At 49.3% G+C, this 16,645-nt stretch overlaps 2 protein-coding genes across 11 annotated transcripts in view; one reads left to right on the top strand and one right to left on the bottom strand.

Annotated features, from left to right (window-relative positions):
• The window catches only part of LOC122387417 (UDP-N-acetylglucosamine/UDP-glucose/GDP-mannose transporter-like), a 29,843-nt gene extending 13,316 nt beyond the window's left edge, over positions 1-16,527 (bottom strand). The window contains exons 1-3 of one of the 7 annotated variants that reach the window (XM_043377600.1): positions 16,264-16,527; positions 4,576-4,747; positions 3,888-3,921 (exon numbers count right to left, since the gene is read on the bottom strand). In XM_043377600.1, the coding sequence (XP_043233535.1) occupies positions 3,888-3,921; positions 4,576-4,747; positions 16,264-16,510 (453 nt within the window). In that variant the 5' untranslated portion in view covers positions 16,511-16,527. Of the gene's footprint in view, positions 1-3,887; positions 3,922-4,575; positions 4,748-7,735; positions 7,969-9,252; positions 9,313-9,383; positions 9,698-16,263 lie in introns of those variants that run through there. The other 6 variants (XM_043377597.1, XM_043377598.1, XM_043377599.1 and 3 more) reach the window with 6 other exon arrangements.
• LOC122387416 (116 kDa U5 small nuclear ribonucleoprotein component-like) lies at positions 7,137-15,850 on the top strand. 4 transcript variants are annotated; one of them, XM_043377594.1, is made up of 2 exons: positions 7,137-7,154; positions 12,743-15,850. In XM_043377594.1, the coding sequence occupies exon 2, from the start codon at positions 12,749-12,751 to the stop codon at positions 15,680-15,682; it is 2,934 nt and encodes a 977-aa protein (XP_043233529.1). In that variant the 5' UTR covers positions 7,137-7,154; positions 12,743-12,748; the 3' UTR covers positions 15,683-15,850. The 4 variants fall into 4 exon arrangements, with proteins under 4 accessions (XP_043233529.1, XP_043233528.1, XP_043233527.1 ...); XM_043377593.1 differs by lacking the exon at positions 7,137-7,154 and adding an exon at positions 8,115-8,294; XM_043377592.1 differs by lacking the exon at positions 7,137-7,154 and adding an exon at positions 9,768-9,961.
• Positions 16,528-16,645: the final 118 nt, after the last annotated feature.

Below are 16,645 nucleotides of genomic sequence, written 5' to 3' on the forward strand. Positions count from 1 at the left end.
GCGGTACTGCTGATACTGCAGGACCCCCGTTGCTAGCCATCGCGCTTGTATTGCGAGACCTAACAGTTCCCGCTGAATAATTATGAAGCTGGAGAGAGTTTAGAAGTGCCCATGGTAGAAAATGATTGTCTCCTTTCTTTCCACAAGTTCAAAAAGCAGTCAAAGATTCATCCGAACAATCCAGTTGCCAGATATTGTAAGAATAGAACGTGCAACACAGACTCACATATTTTGCTGCAGAAGCATACTGTCAGTGTCATACTGTCAGTATCAGCGAATGTCAGCGAATGTCGCTGCATAATTCTCAACCCAAACTTCTATTTCAGCTCCAAGTTCGACCAGACAGCTCTGTCCAGTCAACATCCGGCACTCGGAGCACAACCCCGGGGCACTGCCCCGCAACTGACGTGCGTGTAACCAACGCATCAAGCCAGCCGCGCACATTGCGTAACCGAGGACAGTGCGTATTCCGATACCGCCGAGCGTTGGGTGCAGAGCGAGCGGTGCCGCCACGTGCTCGGTCAGCACGGAGACGGCTCGCACACGCGGCGTGCGGCCGGAGCTCGGAGGCAGCTGGGTGCCGCCGCAGCCACTGGGTATCATGAAGAGATTGGGGAGCAATTGGGCAGCAGCACGACAGAGCTGTATCCGCCACAACCTACCGGATCTCTGTTACAAGTGGAGAGCTGGGATTGAGACAGGGGTCACTCTGTTTAAAACAAAGCTCGGCTCTGAGCATCATCAAACCTTATAATGAGTCCGCAGTTTTTGACAGGCTTGCTGTCGAAAATCGAGGACAAGACGCGGATAACGGTAACTTTAGCAGAACACTACCTACCTGAAACCACTGTCTGTCGGAAACAACATGATTTCACATTTCACAAGTTGAAGTAGGCTATGTATATTATCAGAGAATGTGACACTCCTATCAAATTGTGTGACGCCATTCTAAGTTTCATCCCTCAACAGTAAAGCGAAAAGAAAACAATCTTGGATATAACGGTATGCCGCCTGAATAATCTGAATCTGCCAATGACTGAGATTCACAGAACACCCAATCAAAGGGCACACAACCGACTGAACTTTGGTGTCACTTTATGGTTCATCCATAGCAGTCACAAATCACACAGAGTATTACGATACCACGGGAGTGTCTGGCGCCTTAGATCAGATTGCGGGTCGGGACAAGATTACGTGTCCACTGGGACTGGGATGAGCGTAATACATAATACGTAATCGCGTCATCACTGAACACCTCCCGAAGTATGTCTTCATATGCGTGGCTCAAAAATAGGACAATCGAAAAGAAAATTGACGGGTAGAGCAATACTGAAATAATTATGATCTGAATCGTGATCGGATCTGTCGGCAATCTGATTATCTTATCCATTAATCGGACATGGGCTCACCGCCCATAGATAAATCATTGTGATCACTATCAGCGTAAACACGTACGAGCATTTTGGACTATTATCTCGCCCGTGGGCCGTATCTGCAATGTAGGGGATTGAACGCCGTTTGCTGTGCTGCCGGATAAAAGAGTTGTGCTGTCATTCACTGTCAAGCTAGAGCTTCCGTACAACATTCCGGTTGAAAGCGTTTGTCCGGTAATAATTCAAGAGATGCCGGGCTGATGTAATTAGCTTCAGGTAAGATTATTTGATCATAATACTCGTATGCACTGGGAGCTACAGCCTCGAGCTGATTTGGTCGGTATTCAGATGGCAAATGTCGTTGCCTAATTAGACTAAAAAAAAAAAAACGCGCCAAAATGGCTATCACATTGCTCCGGCATTGCAACAGCGTTAGTGGGTACAGGCCGACGATACCGACATACCCTCGGACAGTGCCAAATACAAAAACATCTATCTCCGTAGTCCGTAGATAATAGTTATCAGCAAGGATATATGAAACCAAATCCTTTGTTGTTTGTTGGGACTTTAGGGCGCGCCGACTACGAGGTCATTTTGCGCCCAATGAAACCAAATCCGTAGATAATGATAAACACGAAACAGGTAGAATAAACTGTTATGCACAGCATCAGCGAGCGGTAATTTGATTCCCACGAGAATACATTCGTTGCATCGACATACCGAATCAATCACGTCACCTAATGACTGTCCCCGAAGACACGGTGCGGAAGCCGAGTTCCCACCACCGGCAACGGCCATCTCCAGCTCAATGCGCCAAGGCCGATTCGCTCGATCCAGACAAGATCGAACCACACGAGCGGCAGAAGAAAAACCCAGAGCCCGTTAGCTACCGTGACAACAGGATTGGGATCGTCAGACTATTAGCGGTCCTGACCACAGAGCGGCTGCTGAGTGCTGAGTGTGTTTCCGGGCAGAAACAACGACGATCAACCATGAAGAGAAGAGTAGACGGTAAGCAGATCGTCGACCGCCCTGACACAACAGCGGACAACATGGAATAACAGCAGTCGCAACAAAGGATGCAACAGTGGCCGCAACAGCGACCACTCTATATACAAACGGTGAGCAAGATAGCCAAAGGTAACTAGCGGCACAACAGACGGGCAGCAAATAGCCAGCACTTCAACAGACAGTAGATAGGGTAGATGCCATCCAAGTAGCAGCGGACCCAGTAGCAGTCAGCATGATAACTCGGAAAGCATCGGGCCCATACAACCGGTTCCGAGGGGATGTTCCGCGGTCCGACGGCAGGTCAGGGCCGGACAAAGCGGCGGTGCCACCGGTTCCAGTCAGCCGGTCTGAGAGTACTGAGTACTGAGCACTGGGCAGTGGGCGGGTATCTGACCGGAGGATTGCGATCCAGTCAGCAGGTCTCAGGAAATGAGCACTGGAAAGACAAATGACCGGCGGACGGGACGAGTACAGTCGTGGACCGCAATTTCCCATATTCCTAGCAATTCCTCGCGATTCGTGGGACCATTCCTTATATGATCCCATTACGACTGGCTGAAATCGACCGCAGTATCACTCACACCTAGCAACTCGTATCGGAGCACCTACGCTTCACAATCACAGACGAGCGAACAGTACACGCAGGGTATTGTAAAAGGACCACGTTTCCACCCACAAGGTCAACCGCGGAGAACGCCTCAATAAAACTGGCTACCAAGGATCTGACGTCACTATGATTTAGCTATGACGTCATGATCAAGCGCAGCGGTCGGTGACACCCAGTGGGAGGTCACGACTCTACAGTCTACCGGCTGGTCGCTGCGGCTACAAACCGCGATAAGGGCGGACCGCTAGAATCTTATCAATTGTTACTGTACAATAGTGGATGCATATGCACATATCCGGGAATAACTATCAGAATAAAAGATAGTAGAACGTTTAAAATGTGAAAACGGGCGAGAAAACTTATGACAATCTCACCGAGCATCAAATGCCACTGTTCATCAGTAACCACCAAGCGTATGCATGAGGAGAACCTACTTTCCAGACGCCATATACGACGTTATGTGCTTACTTGGACTTGCAGAGTAGGTAACAATAAAACGAACCCGACGACTCCAATACTAGTCGGCACACTGGTAGCAGAAACAACCTACCTCTCGTCATTTAGCACAGGTTTCCAACTGACCGGAAAATAATGCGAAACACAACATGCCAGTGCACCATCATTTTTCGGTCAGTGACTGCAACATTCCGCCGCATGTGTGCACTGCATATAGTTAGCAAGGCAGCTCGAATAGGCCGCATAGAAACTCTATTTGTAAGTTATGACGTAATGTAGCACTAGTTCGTCATCACACTTTCTTTTGCGAATACAGATCGTACTACCACAACAATAATGCAAAATGCATTATTGCATGCAATTCCAATGCATGCAACAAATACAATAGGTCCACCCACACCCACACATGCATCGTAATTGAAAATATGCTTAGTGCTTACCTGACAAACGCCCAGCACTAAAAACGACGGAAACCTGCAAAAGAAAATTTAATTAGTCACGAAGTCAAAACCATTGAATACATTTCCCGTGACTGCATTTGAACATACAGTTAAATGCGGACAGATAGAACAGTGGAATGTGGATGAGCCGCATAGGGTGTGAAGCGCGGACGTATGCTCCCTATTGTTCGTCAAGTTGTAATGTTGGAACGAAATTATCATAGGCACTACGCCAGAAGCCTGTAAATTCGAAACATAGTCTCGCGTCTCGACTGTAAACAAGCATAAAAGTCTACAGCCGTAACATAAATTAGAGCCCCATCGCAAATAGCGAGATCGAAATCGCAGAGCCCGAAAACACCGCTTGTCGCCTGGAAGAAGCACACATTTACAGTCCAAATAGGGATGGCATTTGGAAGGTTTTTATGGGGGGGGGGGGGGGGTAAGTTGTTTTCCCTATCCCATAATAACATTTAAGTAGCTTACACCCACGCAAAGCACCTGTCGACTAGAATTAACTTCAGCGCAGCACCATGTTGGCTCCTAGATGTACATATACGGCATACCGTTTTATAAACGTGTTTGTCAAAACACTACACTTTGGGCCGTGTGAATAATTCCCAAGCATCCAGATTAAAACCACATGCATTTCCAGAACACGGGAGCAGTCCACACTTTAACTACTTACTTTTTCACTGTGAGCACCTCCTTATTCACCGCCATGATGGCAAACGACGAGAAGGCATAGCTGGCCGCTGATGAGGTGCGCAGCCAGAGGGGCGCCTCGGCGGGCGGGCTGGCCGGCGCGCCACCCATCCTGGCCGCCTTCTCCTTCGCACCGGCACTGGCGGCGTCACCGACTGAAATGGCCGTCATCGAGTCACGCCAGCCGTCACGGACGTCACAGCTGTCACGCTGTCACTGGCTCGGTCAGCTGACCAAGCTGTGATTGTGGGGTCGGCGGGAGCGCGTGTCTCACGGAGTACGGAGCGGACGGGCGCGGCACGGTGCTCACGCGGGGACCGACGGCGGCCGACTGACCGCCGCCAGCCGAGGCTCCGAGGAGTCCGGGAAATCTCCGACCGCCCGCAGGGGGGACGGACCGGGAGGGAGGAGCGGCACGTGGGGAGGGGAGGAGAGGGGGAGCAATGGTCGACGGGGAGGGTGGCGGTGGGAGAAGGTCGGAGGGAGATGAGGGAGGGAGGGGAGGAGGAAGAGGGGGAGAAGGATAAGGAGGGAGGGAGGGAGGGAGGGAGGGAGGGAGGGAGAGGGAGGAGAGAGAGGGAGAGGAAGAATGAGAGGGAGAGGGAGAGGAAGTATGAGAGGGAGAGGGAGAGAGGAGGGAGAGAGGAGGGAGAGGGAGAGGGAGAGGGAAAGGGAGAGGGAAAGGGAGAGAGGGGAGGTGGAAGGGGGAGAGAGAGAGAGAAAGAGAGAGAGAGAGAGAGAGAGAGAGAGAGAGAGAGAGAGAGAGAGAGAGAGAGAGAGAGAGAGAGAGAGAGAGAGAGAGAGAGAGAGAGAGAGAGAGAGAGAGAGAGAGAGAGAGAGAGGAAAGAGACGGAGAGAGTGGTTATGGAAACGCTGGAGTTTGCCGACGGTTGACATGATCAGTCACTAGTCAGTGCTATCAAATGCACTGTTCGCTGTCGGTTGAGTTGCCTTGGTCATACATTGCTTTTTCATCTACGGAACAAGCAGAGTTTCAATGCATAGGTGACTCAGGTGAATAGATTAGTTTATTCGTAAGCTCGAAGATTTGCACAGGGCATTCTACGCAACTGTCGCCCAGAAACCAGAAAAACAAAAAGCGCATAGGTGCTCGCTTAGATCAGTCAGCATTGAAACTGACGCAACATTATCTAATAATCACGTGCATGTATCATGTATGACTTGTCAATAGCGAAGAGCCACTGCAGCGGGCAGGTGACATTTTCGAACCACAGCATTTTAAAGGTCCTTTCAAAGGTCCTTTCAAAGTTCAGCCAGTCAGGCTGAGTCAAACCAAGTATCCCCTACAATGATTCACATCCAGATGTCACTGTGGCAGAGTGGTACATGGACTTACTAAGGCAGTAGTGGTCCATAGACCGCAAGCCATTGCCACATAGCAATGGCCACAAATGGGACAGCAAGAGATGGAGACAGAGGTGGTCACTTGGTCAGCCAGGAACTGTGACATCATATTTTGATACCACTGGGGATGGCTTATAGATTACATCCCATACATCCCATATTGTCTGGTGACTGGGGAATAAAAATTACCTTGTTTTGTCCAGAGCAATGCTAACGTCCTTACATGCAGTTGGGAAAAGAATGCCATACATGTGGTTGGAGAGCAAGGAGTGGTTATACAGGGTGATCGAAAAAAAGTGTCACCCCTAATTTAAAAGCCATATAACTCGCGATTGGTTGGTCGTACGACTTTGCGCTAGGCAGCATTGGAAAGAGCATACAATTTCCTTTCGAATGGATGTAAATATGCATGGTTTATGCCGCAAACGAAAATGTAGCTATTCAAAAGGTATGTTAAGGACGCAATTTGGCGTGTTCAAAAGTTTTGTTGTGCAAATTTGTACTTTTGACAGTGTTTTTGATCTGACAGCTCACGTGACAGCTCACGTGAGCGTTTTTCTTAACTGTTCCATGGTTACCGCTGCATAAAATTGATAATCCGGCAATGCAGGTTGTCGCAATGTTTCGCTATGGTTACCGGCGAATTTGTGAATAATTAGGCCGCATATTTGCAAGGAAGTTCGAGTGAAGTGAAGTTCAAGGAACTTCGAGTGAAGACGAGTCTAAGGTCAGCTGAGAAACAGTCTGCAGTGAACAACATACACTCCATGTGTAATGTGTAAGGTGTGTGTCATGTTAAGTTACGATACTCATTGTTCTCGTTCAGCGGTGTCCGATCCCGTTCGGTGAATTTTGTTTCACGTGAAAGCCGCACATTGACTGGTTTTTGAGCCCATGGGGACATGATTTGGAATAGAAAACAATCATGAATACATTCAATTGAAAAGAAATTGCCTGCTCTTTCCGATGCTGCCTGGCGCAAAATCATCTGACCTCCCAATCGCGAGTTATGTAGATTTTAAGTTAGGGGTGACACTTTTTTTCGATCACCCTGTATGAAGCTGTGAAATGGGAAATGGGTGGATGTGAAATGGGGGTGTGACTGAACAATGCAGAATGTTGTGCTGAGAGTAAACACTAAACATGGCTGGGAAGTGAAAAATATGCACAATATGGATATTGGAGGCTGTGAGATAGATGTGTGATTGGGGATCAGACACTTAACTATTGTGGCCAGAAAGTGGGAAATGTCCATGGCTAGGGAGCACTGACTGGAATGTACCTGTGTGTGAAGAATTGGGACTGGGGTATAACATATCTACGTTTTAAGTGTAATCCACTTAAAACTTAAAAATAGAAATGTCCCATAACTTAATATGAAAATATCCCAGTCCCCAAGGAGATCCCTTCACCAGTGAAGGTGAAAATGAACCAGAACCAGAACGGGCACCATAAGTGGGAGTACCTACCGAGTTCCGACAATTAATCAACATTTTAATAACAGAGTCACAGATCACGCATTTACACAGGGTTTGCTGCAAGCTTATATCTCTGTCCATGATGTTGCAAAAAATGCGAATGGTGCTTTAAAATTTACAAAATGGTCCCCTATGAAGACCACCACCACTGCATCAAAATAATTGCCAAATAAACGAGCTACAGTGACAGCCTCGTCAAAAATGCTATGCAAAAGCGACTAATGTTATGTCCTTAATCAATTCCCGAACCCACGTTTCAACAGACAACAACCCTCACAGTCACGGTCATATGATAGATACCTCACATTTACAGCAGGGCAATGCAGAACCGGATCCCTCGCAAAACTCGCAAAACTCGCCTTGGCAAAACCCAGCAAAACCTATATCCTCTTGGTTCTTTTTGTATACTGGGGTATACATCGTCTTTAGTCGATCTCTACGGAATTCACTAATGGCTAGGCTATTTCGTGGCCATGCGTTGCATTCTTCATGCCATGGTCCGCCACCTGGTGGCTGAATTTATATCCTCAAGTTGAATTTGTTGACGCCTCAGCGTTTCAATCTTCCCGAGGGCTGTTCACGGACCCTGTGTGCGGTCGGACCGCACACAGCCTCCAAGCTCCGCCCACTGCGTCCCTACGTCAGCCTTGCGTCACCGCACACAGCGACCGCTGTGGCCGGTCGGGACTGGCCACAGCGGACCGTCCACCGCACGCAGCCGTGACGTCAGAGCCGCCTACCCATCCCCTACCCCCACGCCTGCTGGACGTACCGCACACACCGCACCGCACACACCGCACGCAGCAGTGTGCGGTGCCCGTGAACACCCCTCCGGTATCCCGACGGTCGCAGCATAGAGGTACGTCTCCTAATTATTTTCCTGTTATTTCTTTTTAAGAGAATGACTCATCGAAAACTGTTGTTTTGCTAACATAACCATTCGTTGTTGATCATTGCTTGCAGGTTTTGTAAACAAAATTGTGTGTTTGGAACTTTTCCAGAAAGAATTAAAGTTCATGTATACTAAGGTATACAAATGTCCTTGGCCCGAAAAATTTTGAGACGTGCTTAAGAAGTAGCACTACAATTATTCGGAGGAATTGACCTCTGAAAAAATAAATGTACACCCGAGTGACCAACGGGATCCTGCACGACGGAGAAATGTAAACGTCAGTATACAACGGACTGTGCCTAGGACTAGTCATGTATACTGTAGTATACATGGTTGCTGGGTCAGTTAAAGCCATTTTTTGTGGCTCACAAACAACATTATGCCTTCAAATGGCTCTGTGGTTGAGCGTTAACATTCTTCGAATCGTTGGCGACCTCAATGACCGTAGATCCTCACTCAAAGTTTGATAAATCGCCCGATGAATTAGAATCCGACCCCTAAGCACAATGACATAGGCAAGCACCTCTCTAAAACACACCATACGGCGAATTTTTTTAGAGATGTCGCTTCAGATAATGCTGCAAGGTCTTCCTCTACTGTTTATCGATTCGCAACAGGTGCTACAAGTTCTATATCTTCAAAGGAAATGGCAACTAAAGACCTAAGAACAGTGGGCAAGGGGCAGAAGAAGCTGAAGTTAAGGGCGAGTGGTGTTGATAATTAAACGTGTCAATACTATTAGCCATTTTACGTCCTAAACAAACGAAAAAATACACTTTGGTGTTTGTATGGAAGTTTTCATGGATTGCATTTCAGTCAGATTTTATAGGCTTTGAGTATTTTTGTATATCCCAGTATACATGTCACTGCGCATGCGCGATGACCTTCACGGCTGAAATGTCACCAATCTGGTCATTATTGGCACCAAAGCTCTCAGCCAAAAAAGTTTCGTTGCTCTCCATTCATGGGCGAATTGGCGGGACTCAAGAGGATATAGCCTTGGGCAAAGCCGAGGCCATATTTATAAACTATTGGGACAGCGATTCTTGTTCTTACTTGATTGCTCATGAAGTCCGCAAATCAAAACAAGCATGCGGTATCATATGGCGGTAGCGGAAAATTAACCAATTGTCGTCAGGATTACTCACCGAGAGCTGCTTTTGCAATTTTTGAGCAGTGATGAGAAGGCTTTTGCATACAGCGAAGTTTTTTACGTGTTTTGTTGTACTTACTACTATATTACGGAGTCAGCACTATGCATATTCCTTTGAAAAAAATTGACTTCTCATTCAAAACAATGGGAATAATAGCAAATTAAGTGTTGAAATTTTTCTTCTGATGTTTGAGTGGCGCACAATTTGTCGGGGGGAGTTTCAAATCGATGTTTGAAAATGTAGTATCAAACAAATATTTAGTGATAAGACAGACAATCTTGAAAGTATCCTTGGTAAGACAATTCCTGCGCAGCTAATTCGGTTGCGGTGGCCGCGGTGAACGTTTTTGGAAAGCCACGCCGCGCGCGTATGGCCGAAAGCCGCTAAATACTGCTTGTTATTACAAGTTTTTGTGGTTATTTTGTAATTTGTAGGGCAGAAATTCAGAATTTTCACAGATATCTTTGGCCTCAATCTCAGGTAGGTTAAAGAGTGGTAGGTTATATAATATTGAGTATACGTTTCGCTACATCTTCTCAACCTCACCTTAATCAAAATAATTTAATCAAAATAGTCCAGAGCTTACCTGGGAGCTGGAGTGGCCTCATTTTATGGTTGGCTTTGGGCCTACGCAGCTTAAACTCAATGCTCAGGCTCTGCTTAGTGTGTACTCGTAGGATGGGTAGTTGGTAGGAAGTACACCCAGATATTCAAACATTTTAGATAACCCCACCTTTGATGACTCGGACGACGAAGATTCTACGTCGTCCGGCCAATCATGTTCCATAACCGCAGCTGAGCTTCCGCTGACCTTGAACGGGATTGGCCGGACGATGTAGAATTTTCGGTAAATGTCAAGTTTAAGTCCTAAGAAGATTTCATTGATAAATTTTTCATATTTTTACATTATTTGACATCCTGAATCCAAAAATGATACTCATATGTCTCGCAAATAAAAGAAAAAAACATAATCAAACCTGACCTAACCTTACCTACATACCTATAACCTACCAACCTACAACCTACAAACCTACCCTAACCTAACCTAACCTACAAACCTACCTACCTACAACCTAAAACCTACAAACCTACAACCTAACCTAACCTAAAACCTAAAATTTTTGCTGTTTCATATTCGTATCAACAGCGCCACAATTGTAGTTAGGACCTAAACTTGACATATACCGAATTTTCGCCGTCTGAGACATCAAACGTGGGGTAAATCTTTAAAGGCAATTTGAATTACAGCCTTTCTTATTGAAAACAAGTAACAATAAAGCTAAACAAACAATTAAGATTATGGAAGCATCTAGTCTGATGATGGTTCATCGGGCAAAACCAATCACATTCAGGTGACATCAGAGCCAATGTACTTGTTCTTGCGGCCTTGCCTTTGCATGGCAGAAGGTTTCTCTGCTGTGGTATGGGAGGATCTAGGTTGGTTCCAGTTCTCGCCATAGCACAGCTGTTATTCAGGAATGGGGCTGTGCTCTGGTAGCCACCACAGCCTGCAAAGTCAGTGGACATAGTGACTAGGGAGGGACCTTGAAGAGGGACATGCAGAGGCTGGTCAGGAATGGTGATGCTATTTGTATTAAGCATGTCTGGAAAAACTGCTTCTTGTAATAAAGGTTCCATTAAAAAGTTTCCAAGGAATGAAAAGAACTTAAGGTGACAGTGTGCAATTTTTAATTTTTCTTCTGTCATCATTTTTGTTGAACTCTCCACTCCACTCTCACAAAAATTGATTCTTAGTAGAACACTGTTTGAAAAACTTTAAATATGTGAGATGGTGCTTTTCGCCATGATGAATAGATATAAATATGCAAAAATGACCAATAACATGGCAGAAATTTAAACCCTTTATTGTAAAATAGACCAAATACAGGGTGGGGCAGCATAATCGGGAATGCTTTTTGGGCTCTGATCATGAGTAGGCATGGCATTATTTTTATAAATTATATTATGGCAATGAAACGCCCAAAAGTTGTGCATCATCTGACATGACTACATCCATGAGCATGCAACTTCCTGGAAAAGAGCAGCAAAATAGTTCGACGGTGCTCCAAGTGCTTTGCGCGCGCCTATAGACACTAATGTTAAACAAGTAAAACAAGAACATTTTGTTTAAAACCCTGCAATTCCACGTAAAGGTTGCTGGGCAGGTCAACGTGTTATCACGGACGATAAGGATTGTGTGGGGATACTTAGGACAACAGGTTAACGTAATCGTCGTAAAATAACTCTTAGCAGAGGACATACAAGATGACTCACTTGAATATAAGGAAGAAGCACTTGAGCATATTAAAAAGAAACAATGTTCAAAACTTCAGCGACAAAAAATCTTATCACCGACTGGAATACGATAAAAAAGAATGGCATGCCATATAGGGGATTGTATCGAGAATATTCCAGCGGTCATGCAAAGTAAACATCCTGTTGGGGTGATGGACCTATGGGTGGTCTTCAAGGGAGGTGCACGTGGTGCACCCTACTTCATCGAGCCCGGATAAAATGAGCACCTCTGGTAAATACAACCGCACTCTGGCAGACTCACGTGGAGCCGTCGGAAGAGAGGATCACTGACGGTCCAAATCACGTCTTACGAGGACTCTGTCCGTGCTGGTACTGCAGTGAGGACGACATGTTATTGTGTAGGGCACCTCCACCTGAGATGAACCAAAAACTTCTGGTCCTTCAACTCCGCCGATTTAAATCCGACCAAATTCTTTACATGGAGCGTTTTTTGGTAGAAGTTTAATGAACAACTTATCATCAGTAAAAACAGTCTTCAGTGCAAGGTACGAAGCTGATGGGCGATCATGGACAAGCAGGAGGTTGCACGTGCATGCGCGTGCTTTTGGACCCGCCTTGAGAAGGTCATCGACGCCGAGGGCGGTCAAATAGGATGAGGGATAGGTAAAAGGTGACCGATTGATAGGATGTTGCTAAAATAGTGCTTGGAGCTATATTTTTAGATTCATGACCAAATAATCCCGTTTGATATTTATTCCCGATTATGCTGCCCCACCCTGTATGAGCCAGGTATCCAAGTTTTACATTTCTGCCATGTTGTTGATCATTTTTGCATATTTATAACTGTTCGAAAAAGTGGCGTTTTTGCTTTTGTGTAACTGGCACATATGACCCTCTTAGATATCCACTCTGATATCTTATTCTGACAAACTGTTAGAGGTTCTCCTGTCCTACCTTGTTGCGACCACAAGGCATAAGGCTGACTCCACCTCTATCCATCTGTAGGTCACCATGGACGGGGAGCTGTACGACGAGTTCGGCAACTACATCGGCCCGGAGCTCGAGTCAGACGAGGACGATGCCGACGAGCTCTCGGAGCCCGGCCGCGGCCAACTGGTGCCCGCCGGCGCCGACGACGACGACCAGCCGGTCGACGAGATGGACGCAGAGGACGAGCCCGCCCAGCTGTCGGTCGTGCTGCACGAGGATAAAAAGTACTATCCGACCGCCGAGGAGGTGTTCGGAGCCGATGTAGAGACCCTCGTGCAGGAGGAGGACGCCCAGCCACTGACGCAGCCCATCATCGCGCCCGTGAAGCGGAACAAGTTCTCTCATGTCGAGCAGGACCTGCCGGAGACTACATACGAGGTGGAGTACCTGGCTGACTTGATGGACAACGCGGCGCTCATAAGAAACGTCGGCCTCGTCGGCCACCTGCACCACGGCAAAACCAGCTTTGTCGACTGTCTGATGCAGCAGACGCACCCGGACCTCCGCACTCGCGACGACAGACCGCTGCGCTACACGGACACGCTGTTCACTGAACAGGAGCGTGGTGTCAGCATCAAGGCCACGCCGCTGACGCTCGTGCTGCAGGACACACGCAGCAAGTCCTACCTGATGAATCTGTTCGACACGCCGGGTCACGTCAACTTTTCCGGAGAGGTGACGGCTGCGACACGGCTCTGCGACGGTATCGTGCTCTTTGTGGACGCTGCCGAGGGAGTCAGTCTGAACACGGAGCGGCTGCTGAAGCACGCCGTCCAGGAGGGTCTGGCAGTGACGCTTTGCATCAACAAGATCGACCGGCTGGTGCTGGAGCTGAAGCTGCCTCCCCAGGACGCCTACTACAAGCTGCGCCACGTCATCGACGAGGTGAACTCGCTGCTGGCGGTGTACGGAGGAGAGGAGACGCCGGCGGTCGTGTCGCCGCTGCTGGGAAACGTCTGCTTCGCCAGCTCCCAGTACTCCATCTGCTTCACGCTCAAGTCCTTCGCCACGCTGTACGCGCGCACGTTCGGCTCAGAGGTGGATGCCTCCCAGTTTGCGCGCCGCCTCTGGGGTGACATCTACTTCAGCTCCAAGACGCGTCGCTTCACCAAGAAGCCGGCACACAGCTCGGCGCAGCGCAGCTTCGTCGAGTTCATCCTGGAGCCGCTGTACAAGCTGTTCGCCATCGTGGTCGGCGACGTCGACACGCAGCTGCCGGCGCTGCTGGACGAGCTCGGCATCCACCTGAACAAGGAGGAACGCCGACTCAACATTCGCCCTCTGCTGAGGCTCATCTGCTCCCGGTTCCTCGGCGACTTCAACGGCTTCACGGAGATGTGCGTCGAGCACATTCCGTCTCCGCTGGACAACGCCCGGCACAAGATCGAGCACACCTACAGCGGACCGAGCGACTCGCCGCTGGCTGAGGCGATGGCTGAGTGTGACGCCGACGGACCGCTCATGGTGCACACGACCAAGCAGTACCCGACATCAGACGCCACCTGCTTCCACGTGCTGGGCCGCGTCCTCTCGGGCACGCTGCATGCCGATCAGACGGTGAGGCTGCTCGGAGAGAAGTATACACTAGCCGACGAGGAGGACTCTCGGGTGGTGAACGTCGGCCGTCTGTGGATACACGAGGCCCGGTACAACGTCGAGGTGAACCGCGTTCCGGCCGGGAACTGGGTGCTCATCGAGGGCGTCGACCAGCCCATCGTCAAAACGGCCACGATCACTGACACGGAGGACCGTGAGGTCTACATCTTCCGGCCGCTGCAGTTCAACACGCAGGCGGTCATCAAGATCGCCGTCGAGCCCGTCAACCCTTCCGAGTTGCCGAAGATGTTGGACGGTCTTCGGAAGGTGAACAAGTCGTACCCACTGCTGAGTACCCGCGTGGAAGAGTCAGGAGAGCACATCGTCCTGGGAACAGGCGAGCTCTACCTGGACTGTGTGATGCACGACCTGCGAAAGATGTACTCTGAGATCGACATCAAGGTGGCGGACCCAGTGGTGTCGTTCTGCGAGACCGTCGTAGAGACATCGTCGCTGAAGTGCTTCGCCGAGACGCCCAACAAGCGCAACAAGGTGACGATGATCTCTGAGCCACTGGAGAAGGGTTTGGCTGAAGACATCGAGAACCAGGTGGTCCAGATCGGCTGGAACAAGAAGCGACTCGGAGAGTTCTTCCAGACCAAGTACGACTGGGATCTGCTGGCGGCCCGATCCATCTGGGCGTTCGGGCCGGATCCAACAGGACCCAACATCTTGGTGGACGACACACTACCGTCAGAGGTGGACAAGTCCCTGCTGGGTGCCGTCAAGGACTCGATCGTCCAGGGCTTCCAGTGGGGCACGCGTGAAGGTCCTCTCTGCGAGGAGCCGATCCGCAACGTCAAGTTCAAGATCCTGGACGCGGTGATCGCCAGCGAGCCGATCCACCGGGGCGGCGGTCAAATCATCCCCACTGCTCGCCGAGTCGCCTACTCGGCGTTCCTGATGGCCACGCCTCGCATGATGGAGCCCTACTACTTCGTGGAGGTGCAGGCTCCGGCCGACTGCGTGTCAGCTGTGTACACAGTGCTGGCGCGGCGGCGCGGACACGTCACACAGGACGCGCCCGTGCCCGGCTCGCCGCTCTACACCATCAAGGCCTTCATCCCGGCCATCGACTCGTTCGGGTTCGAGACGGACCTGCGGACCCACACTCAGGGCCAGGCGTTCTGTCTGTCGGTGTTCCACCACTGGCAGATCGTGCCCGGAGATCCGCTCGACAAGTCCATCGTGATCCGACCGCTGGAGCCGCAGCCTGCTACCCACCTGGCCAGGGAGTTCATGATCAAGACGAGGCGCCGGAAAGGCCTCAGCGAGGACGTGTCCATCAACAAGTTCTTCGACGATCCTATGTTGTTGGAGCTGGCAAGGCAAGACGTGATGCTCAACTACCCGATGTGAAGGGTGTGTGGGCGGTGGTGTCAGATCGGACGCGATGTCAGACTGACACCTGTGTCAGTGTCAGTGTCGATCGTGTGATGTGTCAGTCCGCATCACGCAGTGAAGTGTACAATATGCTGCGCTATGTGATCACACTCTGTGTGTACAATACATCTCATCTAGATGCCACAGGTGCGTCTTAGAGGTAAGATCGGTGCTTTGAAGTAAGACGAGAAGTTGTCGGAGTGTAGACGTGCTGTGCAAGGCGAGTCACACATTTTTTGGGATTACAATATGGGCTAGCAAGTAAACCGTTGATACTCGCTGGGGATGACTTCTGTTCGATCGTATCTACTAGTTTGCACGCAACTACAATGCTTTTGAATTTCTTTCACCTAAATGTTTTTTTTTTCACCCGATGTAATCAGCGAATGTGTAATGCAAGGTTCGCCAATGTTGGATTCATGTGAGTTTCGTCACGATTGGCCAATGGCCAAACAACTTTCATAGGAAATATTTTACCCCACATAATGCGTTTGAATGTAAGTTTAACTTTCAACATGAACAGTAGCGAGACACCGCCCTCCGCTGTTTATACTCACGCTGGTTTTTAGCCTCCATCGCCGTGTCACCTCCTCGCCTCGATCTGCCGTCGGAGCCTTTCCGTGGTCGCCTGCGGTTGACCCCTGCGTTCGCGCCACCGCTGGGCATCCTCCCTCGACCACCTTTGACCTTGACCTCGGCGCGGCTCGACCGACCGGCTTTACAGGGCGGAGCGGGGGAGCGGAATGGTGCCGGGTCGAATGAACTGACAGATATGGACGAGTGGGGAGGGACCGCTGATGACATCTACAGGCACTTGAACCATATTGTCCAACCTTGAACTGTGCCAGCTGACGGCACCTGTACTTTCAGTGACGTATGCGGGCAAATCTATAAAAACAAACAGAGCCTCGAGGTTCTGCGTTACCGCGTGGCGTACAT

This window comes from Amphibalanus amphitrite, unplaced genomic scaffold (genome assembly GCF_019059575.1).
Source record: "Amphibalanus amphitrite isolate SeventyFive unplaced genomic scaffold, NRLGWU_Aamphi_draft 000286F_arrow, whole genome shotgun sequence".
Lineage (NCBI taxonomy): Eukaryota > Metazoa > Arthropoda > Thecostraca > Balanomorpha > Balanidae > Amphibalanus > Amphibalanus amphitrite.